We start from the raw sequence: 12,444 nt of genomic DNA, 5'->3' as shown, positions 1-12,444 counted from the left end.
AAAGGAGAGTACCATTTTTTTTTAAAAAAAAAACATTTTGTAAAAGTTTGTAACAACATTTACTTCTTATGAAATATTATCTGTATATGATTTCTGAGTATTGATTGAAAAAAACAAATAAACAAAGCAAAACATCTGATAGCTCCTAGACTTTCCAGATGCTGTTTTGGGAGATGTGATGTTTGTGTGAACTATTAACTCCACATGGACATGGAGACATGATTGCTATGCGGTTTTGATAGAACATTTATCATCATCATAACTGAATATTTGTTCTGGTCACATATATAGGATATATAGGATACTGTAAAAATGTAATTCTCAGTGCTGTTAGTACATGTAATATTAAATGTATACATTCTTTATCATAATTTTCTGTGATTATACCTAAAAGAAATAGTTCTGGCTTAAAATCTACATGTTTTCTTAACATTTTCTCTAACCACATATGTATTTTTGCCCAGAATTTTTTTTTTTTTTTGCTTTAGGGCATGTCCACCAAAGGTGGTAGAACATGCCTGGCTTTTGCTAGACATGCTTTTAAACATTTTTGCTAATCTTGCAGGTAGTAAAAATAAATAAAACTAGACTTAGAAAAGTGGAAAAAATCTATAACTATCAATATTGGGAAGAATAGCGATGATGAAAATTAACATTTTACCAAAACTACTTTTTTTATTCCAAACAATACCTATAACATCAGTGAAAAAAAATTTTTTTGATGAGTTAAATGCATCGATTTTGAAATTTATCTGGCAAGGGGAAAAAGTCAGAACTAAACCGAAAATGTTACAAGAAGCAAAAGAAAATGGAGGATTTGGCTTACCAGATTGGGTTCTATACTATCAAGCAGCTGCATTAACATGGTTAAAAGAGTGGATAACCCTTAGGCACAAAAGATTACTACACTTAGAAGGACACAACTTACAACTCGGATGGCATGCCTTCCTATGGTATGGGAAGAATAAAATCCATAAATATTTTCAAAATCACTATGTAAGAAATGATTTGCTTCTAACATGGGAAAAGATAAAAACAAAAATGTATATGAAAATACCAGGATGGATCTTGACAATGGAAGCATTTGTGCACCCAAATTTAATCAACTATGAGAAACTTGTGACTTGTAGAGACATTTTGAATACTGAAGAGAAATTACAAACTAAACAAGAATTGGAAGAATGGTATTGAGCTATCATGGTGGCCATACTTGCAAATGCAAATGAATACGAGAAAGATGCCAAAACATATGGTTTTTATAAAGACCAGACAGTGTTTGACCAGATACTATTGTCATCAGATGAAAAATCGATTAAGAAACTCAATAACTTTTTGTTAAAGATGGAAGATGAACAAATCAAAGAAAAAATGATAACATGAGCAAAAAAAATTTGGGCACAATATAGAACTAGAAAAATGGCAAACCTTATGGAAAAGAAATTATAAAATAACAAGGGCAGTTACTTATAAAGAAAATGTATATAAAATGTTTCATAGATGGCATTTACCATTTTTTAATCACCAAAGAAATTCCATTAACGGGAGGGAGCAAGATAGCATACCTGTGCAATATTGTTGCTGAGGGCTGATGATAGTCTGAAACCCTACTTGGATTTGCTGTTCTGGGTTGGGCTAGTGGTTTAACAGCTTGCGCCATTCTGTTTTGTCATAATGGTTAACAACTCTGGTCTCAAATGAGAAAGCTACAAAGTATCTCATCACAAATACATCCAGTTCAATAAATCTATCTTTAAGGATAATGGAGAGAGAATTTTGAAAAGAACCTAAATTGTGTCCAATATTGTTCCCATCATTTGGTTAATCCACTTTAAAGCTTTTTGTTATTAATTTTGGGTGCTTGCAAAATTCTGCTTTCTGAAAGAGCATTTTGCCTGGCTTATAACAAAGCAGCTTCCTGAAAATTTAATCCAAGGTCTTAGCTATAGCATTAAGCAACAATAGTTGTCTATTATGGTTTCAGATTCCTGTTTCCTCCCTGCCAATGATCTCACCCACAGCTTTTCTTCCTACCTGAAAGAAAGTGAGTAGTAATTAGTCAGAAGTCATTCTATGTCATTCTTTTCTTACAAGGCTTAAAATAATTTGAGATAATATACATGTGTATGTTAATTGTGTGTTTATATTATGCTTTTTTCAGAAAATGCTTACTTTATAGTAGAAAGTATTATTCTGTCATGTTGAACAATGCAGCTTGTAGTTTTAGATGCTAGACTCATAACAAATTAACCCACATAGATTGGGTACAACTGAATGCTCATAATCAAAAACCAAAGGCTCAGGAACCACCGGATAGGGAGAGCAAACAATTTTAATAATCCCTCTGCTAAAGCTGAATTGAAAAATGGACTAAAATATCTTTACTTTTGAAACATATTTAATGCTTCATTGTCATTGCTTAATTTTCAGTTACACTAACAAATATTATTCATGTGCTTATAATAAAGATTATGATAAAAACAATAATGAAAAAGAAAAAAAAATGCCTCCTTACTTACATTATAGTCTCCATTTAATCTGAGGAGGCCAAGACACAGAAGCTCATATGATAAAGTGGATGATCCTGGGCCTTATGTAACTCTTAGTCACATCATATACCCAAACAATGCCTTCAAATTCTTGTTCGTTTTTCTTTTTTACAGAACAAATAATATAATAATATAACTTACTTGGTTTATATGATATTGGAGGTAAATCCCTGAGACTGATTAAATTAGTGAGATGCCATTTTAGAAATACTATTAGTTAACTTTTGGGGCATAGGTTGATTATATTGCCAGTTTCAATTTAGCAAATAGCAGGGCTGGTTTGAAGTTACGACAGCCTTTGAAAGATGCTTTATGGCCCATAGAACACTTATGGCTGTTGAAAACCATCATGCTGGCTCTCCCTCGCAATCATGATCACAATCTGGGTGGTTGACAACCTGTTCACAGGTATGAGCCTTTGCCAAGCATCCCACAATCGTGTGTTCACCATTTGCAATCTTCTCTGTCAGCTCCCCAGAATGTCAATGGGGAAGCTGTCAGGGAAGTTTGCAAGCTGAGACAGCTCCTTCTTGTCTTTGGAAGCTGGCTGAAAGAGCTGCCTGCTGAGGGGAGCTAAGCTCTTCAGGTTCCTGAAAATTTAATCCAAATTCTTAGTTACAGCATTAAGCAACAATAGTTATCTGTTATGGCTTCAGTGGGTTGGGAGCTCAGGTCCTAATGATTTGAGTTCCATTTCTTCACCCTGTAAGGCATTCCCTTCTGCATGCAGGTGAATTGAACTCCTTCTGCAGAGTGGAGAAACAGAGCCCACATGCTAACGATTGTAGCTCTCTTTCTCTACCCCACTGAAAGAATTCAGGTGCCTTCCACGCATGGAGGGGAGCTGAACTCAATCAGCCAGTCCCTGATTCTCAATCCGACAAGAGGATGCCAAAATCTAAGCAGAGCGCAAAGAAGCAGTATTATATGGTAGTCAGTATGGAGTTCCTCAGGTGGATGGGGGATGCCCTAGGAGGCTCAGCACAGGTCATGCGTACATGTCTCTGAGAATGCTTGGATTTTTGCAGGGAGGATTTTCAGCTCCTGAGCAGACCCTCCCACTTCTCTGAGTCACCTCGCACTCCTTACTCTCTTCACTTAATGAGCTATACAATTGCTTATATATCTGGGAGTGCTGGGATTGTAATCATTGAGCCAAGCAGTCACATGGGTAGTCACATGACATCTCATTAATGACTGCTTCACTCAGCAACGAAGATTCCAGGCTCAGTTGTGGCTGTAAGTTGAGAATTACATGTCAAATATATGACTCTTTAAGACTTTGCAGGGGTTTGCAACTAGATGTTCTCTAAGAACTCTCCAATTTTCATTTTTCATTACTCTAAGACACATTTTTAATAGAACTAAGATTCCTAATCATAATTATTGCATATTTAAATAGCAGATTTATCCAAATAACAATTGTAGAGATCTTCAGTTTGAAACTATTGTATGTTTGACTTAATTTGTATCAAGAGTATTTTACCTTCTTTTGGCACATCCCAGTGACAAAATATGTAAATTGCTTACAGAATTTAGACAGTTATATTAATGTAAAATAGCCTGGTGACAGTTACTTTAATATAAATAGTTTATGCAGATGACCAATCTGATTACAGTCAAGCATTAGCAGGACTGAACAAGAGTTTATATTCCCTACAGTTTTGTGGCAGTGGTATAACTTTGCTCTGTGCTCTTCATAAGTTCCATCCTAACAATATTTGTGTCTTTTTTTTTTGCTTGACTACATATTGGCTAATTTTTAATGTAATTCACTGGAATTCGAAGAATTGGAATTGCATATAATAAAATATTCTATAATACGCTCTCTACATGGGGCTGCCCTTGAGGACCACCCGGAGGCTTCAACTGGTGCAGAATGCAGCCGCGCGAGTCGTGATGGGGGTCTCCCGATACTCCCATGTAACACCTCTACTCCGCGAGCTGCATTGGCTTCCAGTTGCCCTTCGGGTGAGATTCAAGGTGCTGGTGATGACCTATAAAGCCCTAAATGGCTTGGGTCCGGGATATCTGAGGGAGCACCTGCTGCCGGCATCAAGTTCCCTTCGTCCAGTGCACTCCCACAGGGAGGGTCTCCTCAGGGTGCCGCCGGTTAAAGACTGCCGGCGAGTAACACCCAGGGGTAGGGCCTTCTCAGTGGGTGCGCCTGCCCTGTGGAACCAGCTGCCTGCGGAGCTTAGGACTGCCCCCACCCTCCGTTCTTTCCGCCGGGACCTGAAGACCTGGCTCTTCGAGCTCTCTGGCCCAGGCTGAGAATATTTTTAATTTTAATTTTAACTGGGTTTTAATTTTCTCAGGGTTCTATTTAATCTCTTTTAATTTGTTTTAACGTTTGTATTGACTGTTTTTTAAATGCCCTGTAAACCGCCCTGAGTCCTTCGGGAAAGGGCGGTATATAAATCTAAATAAAATAAAAATAAATAAAAATAAAATGTAATATATTATCTTATATTTATCTTATATGTTTATCTTCTATTTATCTTATCTATTAATATGTATATTTAACTTTGCTAGTTGTTTTCTTGTTTAATTCACTAGTATTTTTCTTTTTTCTTTTATGTGTTCAAGAACAGTATGGTAAGCTATTATTCAGGATGCACTTTCATTTCTCATTACAGAATATATCAAAAGTCAGACAGCCCCCCCCCTAGACTTATTATTTAAATAACATTAAATGTTAAAATTTGTGGCAGTTTTCTTCTAAATACTTCCTTACTTGGTTGATACATGACCTCTGAACATTCCTAAATACAGTAACATTTTCTCTGGAAAAAAGATTAATAAAACTAATAAAGCATTGTGATTGGCTTAGGGTTTCTGGCTTTTGGCATACCCTGTACATCTATGTTTAAAGTAAAGAAGCTGTTATGTGATTCATTTATTTAGGACATTAGTTAACTTATGTAGGCACAGGCTATGCTCCATTAGCAGGCTACCTCACTATTTTCTAATATAATTTGGCATTACTGTATTTATCTTTGTTTTTCACATTTCAGTCTGTCCTAAATGGGCAAAGCTCCGTAAAAACCACACAGAGAAGTCATCAGTGGTGATGCTGGTAATTTGCAGCTCTGCTCTCCGGTGTCTGGAACTCATCAGGTATGTTGTTTGCCATCATAAGAGAATCCTTTTTAAGGTTTTTCCCAAAACCACAGAATTAAAGGGTCAACTAGGGTACTGTCCCTTCCAAGTTTTCACAACCACTAATGGTAACAGGGTCAGGGCATTCTTTAAATCCTAGTCTTGTAATACTTGGGAAACATACATATACCAGGCTATATATTTGAACTGCCTTTTTAAAAAAATAAAATAAAAAGTGATTCGTATATGCGAAGCATTAATTCAGGGGATGGAACAATAAATGCCCCTAGTCAACTGCATCCTAACCAAGTTGGGTGACATTAGAAATATGGCTTTCAAATTACAAAATGGAATTAAATATATGTTCCTGTTTTCATTTTGGATAAAATTGGTGTCCTGATTTCAGTGCAAAAATTCTGTCCTTTTCATGTTCTCAGTTTTATTTTGTTCTTCGTTAGATCGATGGCAGTGTTCAAAGGAGATGGGAAGGTTATGAAATTATTTGCAAAACATTTCAAGGTAAATATAGTCAAAGGGAAGTACTATAATTTTATCTAAATATAAATAAGGTGTATTTTGTGCAAGTATTTGTATAGTGTTCCTTCCTTCCTTTCTTCCTTCCTTCCTTCCTTCCCTCCCTCCCTCCCTCCCTCTCTTTTAAGAAGTGCATGAATGATCATAATAGTTTGATGACTGGCATAGAGCATCTAAGCTCTAAAGAAATATGTGGAACCGCTTGCCGGTTGAGCTCTGGATGGCCACCGACCTTCGCTCCTTCCGGCGCGATCTAAAAACGTATTTATTTGAGCAATCTGACCTGGTCTGATGGGTTAGGGTTGGGGTTTTAATATGTTTTTAATTATTGTTTTAAATTTTAAATTTGGGCATTATATTTAATCATTTTTTAACTTTTATATTCTGTTTTTATATTTATTGCCCTGTACACCGCCCTGAGTCCTTCGGGAGAAGGGCGGTATAAAAATATAATAAATAAATAAATAAAATAAATAAATGTAACATTTCATTTGCCAAGGAAGAATAAATTGGAAAAAAGGTAACATGTATATTCCATACTGCATAGTGTTAGATTTTTGGAGCAGGGGAACCGAGAAACAATTTGTGTTCAGACATGAAAAATCAGCAATTACATGAAAACAAATATGTTGACAAGCCATTGGGCCCTGTCATAAAGTACCTCTGGCTCAGTTACAGATTTTGAGCTTTGCTGTGTTGTTTTTCCATGTAACAAAGTTGAATTTCCATCTAAAGTTAAGTCATATAGTACACTTTTGAATCTTTTAGAGAAAATTAAGAAATGGTTATAATTTTCTTGTCTCTTGATCTACATTCTCCCCTTTCTGCTTTCTTGAAATAGATACAAGAACAAATGAAAATGCTGGAAAAAGATGTTGTTCATGTGGGTGTTGGGACACCTGGAAGGATAAAAGCACTAATACAACAAGGTAGAAATTTACAATATAACTTATTATATAACTTATTTACATAACTTAGTTATGTAAAAATGAAATACACTTATTTTTCAACTATTCCAACTATAGGAAGAATTTTAAAAACTTAAGAATTACTGAAATAAAACTGTGATAGGAGCAGCTGCACAGAAGGTGTTGAGTGAATTCATTACAGCAGCGTGTCATGACACAAACCCTGTACCTTTTGTGAGTGCATTTGTATCACTTCGTGCTCATATGGAAGACCACCCAGAAACTTCAACTGATTCAGAATACAGCAGTGCACACAGTAATGGGGCCCTTACATTTATTCATTCAACACTTCTGTCGCACAAGCTACACTGGCTTCCAGTTTCTTTCCAGATGCTATCCAAGGTGCTGGCCATCACCTTTAAAGCCCTCTGTACCATATGGCCAGGCTATCTGTGGGAGCACCTTTCCCTAAGGACATCTATCAGGTACCTTCCCCAAAATATTGTTTTCTGATTGGAACCAGGAAGCATGCCTTTTCTGCCACAGCCCCACCCTATAGAACACTCTGCTGCCTGAAAGTCAGCAGGCCTCTACTCTTTTAGACTTCAGTAAGACTTTGAGACCTGGATTTTTCTCCTTTTGTGTCAAAATGTGATGGTTTCATACTCAGAAGCTGGGCAGGATCTTTGCTTTAAACTGCTGAGATGGACATGCCTAAATGTGCAAAAGTTACCTGCCTTGGAATTGAACAGCAACAAATCTAAGAATCATTTTGAAATGCAGATGTTCTGTTATCAATAGCCATCTTATCCTTTCTCCTCAGAAGGCCTTAAACTGACTTCCTTGAAGTATTTCATCTTAGACTGGAACTATAGGGATCAGAAGTTAAGAAGATTAATTGACATCCCAGAGGTACAAACTTTTGTCTCCGTGCATGCTGCTGGTTGGGTGCTTAGGGTGACAATTTATAGTTTATACACTAGACCAGGGGTAGGCAACCTCAACCTATGCCAGCTATGCTGGCTCAGGAATTCTGGGAATTGAAGTCCATGAGTCATAAAAGAGCCAAGGTTGCCTACCCCTGCACTAGACTTTTAAGAGAAAGGAAGTAGAATTTTATACATTCCAAATTGAAAAGTTGCATTGTTTACAATTTCTGTTACAGATTACAGGACTATAGCCATTTCATATATAATACAAATACAAATCTGTATTTATCATTTCTAATCTAATTAACAAAAGATGCAACCAGTTGTTCATTGACCAACAATCAACTTACAAAATTTGCACCAAACCCACTTGTCACAATTCCTGACAGATAGCAAGTTTTATATTTTATCTTGAAGTAATACCCAGAAAATTACCATAATTTAAATTAAATCTAGGTAAGTTAAAATTAGAAAAAATATTAAAATCAAAATCCAAGATAGTAATGCGCATAAGGATCTCAAGCCCCAATTGCTTTACAAAACAAATTAAGTCTGTACAAAATTCCAGGATATTAAAAGGGGCCAGATTTTGAGCAAAAGCCTAGTTCAAAACAGTCTGATCTAAACTCAAGAATAGTGATACTTTAGTTCCTTATTCTCAGATTGTACAGGACTGTAAATCATAGCTGATCATAAAACAGATCTAAAAATCATTTAGCAAATCTTTGCTGATTTGCTGATAAGGATTTTTGATCCTGCTTTCAAATCCTAATCTCCATCTAAAGAGTGTTTTTTTAAAAATGTTTAAAACTTACACTAACTAATCTTGTACTGATGAAATAGATGTTGATGATGCAGCAAGATATCTGAATATAAACATTCCATGAAGGATTTCTAAAATAAGTTACATTATTATTCTTTCAGTTAATTAATACAATTTCATAAATTTTAATTATTTTTAAAAAGGTAGTATTATAAAGAATAAATTGAAAAATGCCTCATTTATATACAAAAACATATAATACTCTTTTCCTATAATAATGGTAAAATTATCTAGTATGGTCTACAAAAATGTTGAAAACTAAAGAAAGAATGTGCCCCCTTGTGGTCTTTTTTCCAAATATGAAATTAACATATTGGCTACTGCAGTTAATAAAACATCTATGGAAAAGATTCTGGTGTCTAGAGAGATATGCTCCTATAGCAATAGCTGTATCTTTTCCTACTTTCTGGATGTTTTTCTATTTTTAAAGGTTACATTTTTATTACCTTTATTCCTTACTGCAGGACTCACCCCAGCTTTATGGAATATTGAAATCATTGAACCATCCCTAGTAAAATAAAAGTAATAAAATCCTAACGATCTTAAAAAAAAACAAAAAAACAAACCAGGTGTCATTCCTCAAATGCCAAATGGAACAGCCTCCATCAAGGTTGAAACTTTAATGGGAGGCTATTTTAGGAGATTGGATTTCTTCAGAAAAGCAGTATTTCTGAGCTCTGCCCTCCCACAAATTTGAGATTCCTCAAATTGGTTGGGCTAATTCTGAATGCAAACTGATGCTAACCTACAAAGAGCATTCTATAGGGTAAAACCGGTACTTTTAATTGTACACAGACTCTTATACAAAGTCAGTGCAGGGCCCATAGCACAAAAATAATGGGCTTCCATTAGTGAGCACCAGTAGATACCTGAACTGCATATTAGACCAAGTGAAACTTATAAGTGGTCTTTAAAGGCAGCCAGCTATGGCACATATCACAGTAATCTAAGCAAGTAATGATGAGGGCATTTGTTGTAGTAAAAGGTCCTTGCATAAAAGTAGGCCTGCAAATGGTATATTAGCTATGCTGGTCTCCTTGCTTTTCTGTTCTGTTAGGAGCCAGAAGTCCAGGAGGCCACTCAGATCACACACTTGCCTCTTCAGTGGTAGAACTTCCTCCACATCACTCTCATAGCATTTTCCCCATCCAGACCCTCACTTACCCATCTTTCCCCATCCAGACTCAAGTCTCCTGTCACTGGGACAAAACCTAACAGCTTCACACAGATAGAACATTTAGCTGACCAGGGTGACACACTTTCTTATTTTGTCACCAAATTCTTTTTAATGAGCAGCAAAGTTTGGCAGTAACCCACTATAAACTGGTTTAACTTCTTTAATGATAGTAATTGTTACCCAAAATTAGAAAAAATGAGTATGTTAAATTTTCTTTGCAAATAAATTTGAGAATTTTTACAGAGAAATTTAAATAATGGAGTAGTTAAGCTACTGGCTTAGAATAGTTAATTAGTAAATGATTAGCTGCAGGTTTGACCTATTATGAATGCTAATTAATGCTTAGTACTTCATATCTAAATATTTATAGGGGATATTGTGCAAATATTAAAATGGGAGAACTGCAAGGTTTCAGCTATGTATGCTTACATTTCAAAAAAAAAAGTCCACATTAATTGTAATGGTAAATATTTTTTTTCAGATAAAAAAAGAAACAATTGAACTTCTAGAAATGGAATTAATCAAGGTATGCAGAAATGGTTCTGTGAAGTTGGGACTCTTTTAAAAAATGATTATTCCTGTAGCTCATTCTATTATCTCTGCTGTATTGAGCTGCCTTTAAAAGTGCCCAAAGATGAAGATTGTGGTAGATCCTTTTGTCATCCACCATTCTTTTGTAATAAAATAATATTTTGTGTGAAGATCTACAATGGATTTTTTTAATAAAGTGCTATCCTGGAAGGCCTAAGTTGTTTTAAAATCCCGTACCTAAGAGAAATGAATCGAAATCATTAGAAAACATGATTCAGATCGTATCTCAGACATATTAAGGCGAGCTATCTTACCTTCTATCTGTAACACAATAGAAAATGGCTTGCTTTGAAAAGATGCTATGCTAGAGAAACATGGGGATTGGATATGGAAAATATCCTAAATCTGTATCACCTTCACTATGTTGTTGTAATCCAGTTTCCCTCAAAATTCAGTCACTATGCAACCCTTAGAGCAAAGAATTTCTTCTCATGTTCCTATGCACTAGGAAGAATATGTATGTGTCTTCTGTCCTAGCAGTCAGAAGACACAACCAAGTGTTGATTTTGTTGAGCTATCCAGAATCAGCTAGCTTAAAAAAGGATTTTTTTAAAAAAAATGTTCTTGCTTTATGCTATAGATTTTTTTTACAGAATAAACATCCTCATTGTGCAATTTTAAAAGTTTTTAAGTTACATTTAAAATTGTTATAGATATTACCTAATTATATAGTATCATATACAAAAACAGTGTGACCATGGTATGCTCAGGTAAGAAAGTATGTTCTAAGAAAATAATCCCCCATGACTATGTGCCTTTGTTCTTCCTTGAACTACTATAGGAACAAGCACTCTGCACATTTAGAATTCATTTAAGAGACACAGTATTAACTTAGGGCAAACGAAAACAAAAATGTAAGAATTTTGCAGTAAGATTGCTTGAGCTAATATGTAGGAATTGGCATTAGTACCTAAAAAAGTGGTGCTATAATTTAATAAAGCTGTTTCATCTGACATATATACTATATTTATACATTTCCATTTCTCATGTATCTCCTTATATAATGTTGTAATATTTGATGTGAAAAGCTTTTATAAACATAAAAGGGAAGATCCGCTTGAATGTTCATTTAAATAAACTAAGGCTAATGGCCTGAATATTGTCATATTTCCAGTTAGACTCTTTACATATATGTATGTATAATTCTTGCAAGAAATTGAAAAGCATCCTTACAGTGGCATTCGTGATATTTTGCAGTCATTTATGGGAAATAGCACATGTGCAAAATTGCAGGTTTTTGCATGATATAGCCATTTTAACTGGCTCAGATTAAAAAATAATTTTTTTAAAAAAAGTAGAATTTCAGTGGACAACAGTTTCAGAAGACTCAGCACAATCTATTAAGCCTAGGTTATTTTATTTCATTAGGCATTGGGAAGTAAGCTGAAATGGTTTTTCTCCTTATTTTATGTCATAACTTGATGCTGACATTTTAGGTGGTATAACTAAACACTGTATATAGTTTTTAAATGTTAATCTATCAATACTGTTAATAAATATATACAGTAAGTGTAATCAGAATGAAATAGTAAAGCATCCAACTTGATCTACATCATTAAATGCAGCTGCACAATTCAATTTGAAGAACTTACATTCCAATCATAAACCAAGAGTAAAAATGAAAGTTATAACTGATAACTGCAAAATAGTCATTATCACTTCAATCTTTTGAGTTACTTTCCTTGTATTTTCCTTCTAGAAATGTGTTTTGATAATAAACAGGAACTATTAATTATATATTACATAATTATATGCTATCAGGATCTGTCTGTTATAACCACAGGCTATACCCATAGCATAGCATGAGCTATGATTTAGTATAAAACAGCAAATA

At 34.9% G+C, this 12,444-nt stretch overlaps 1 protein-coding gene across 3 annotated transcripts in view; it reads left to right on the top strand.

The window, feature by feature from the left end:
- CMSS1 (cms1 ribosomal small subunit homolog) overlaps positions 1 to 10,760 on the top strand; it is a 161,933-nt gene extending 151,173 nt beyond the window's left edge. Inside the window, exons 5-10 of one of the 3 annotated variants that reach the window (XM_081327607.1) lie at positions 1,982 to 2,041; positions 5,564 to 5,666; positions 6,107 to 6,167; positions 7,024 to 7,111; positions 7,914 to 8,002; positions 10,501 to 10,760. In XM_081327607.1, coding sequence (XP_081183733.1) covers positions 1,982 to 2,041; positions 5,564 to 5,666; positions 6,107 to 6,167; positions 7,024 to 7,111; positions 7,914 to 8,002; positions 10,501 to 10,584 — 485 coding nt within the window. In that variant the 3' untranslated portion in view covers positions 10,585 to 10,760. Of the gene's footprint in view, positions 1 to 1,981; positions 2,042 to 5,563; positions 5,667 to 6,085; positions 6,168 to 7,023; positions 7,112 to 7,913; positions 8,003 to 10,500 lie in introns of all 3 variants that reach the window. The other 2 variants (XM_081327606.1, XM_081327605.1) reach the window with 2 other exon arrangements.
- The last annotated feature ends 1,684 nt before the right edge of the window (positions 10,761 to 12,444 follow it).

This window comes from Vipera berus, assembly GCF_964194415.1.
Source record: "Vipera berus genome assembly, chromosome: 4".
NCBI lineage: Eukaryota > Metazoa > Chordata > Lepidosauria > Squamata > Viperidae > Vipera > Vipera berus.
This window is presented reverse-complemented; position numbering and strand designations above follow the sequence as displayed.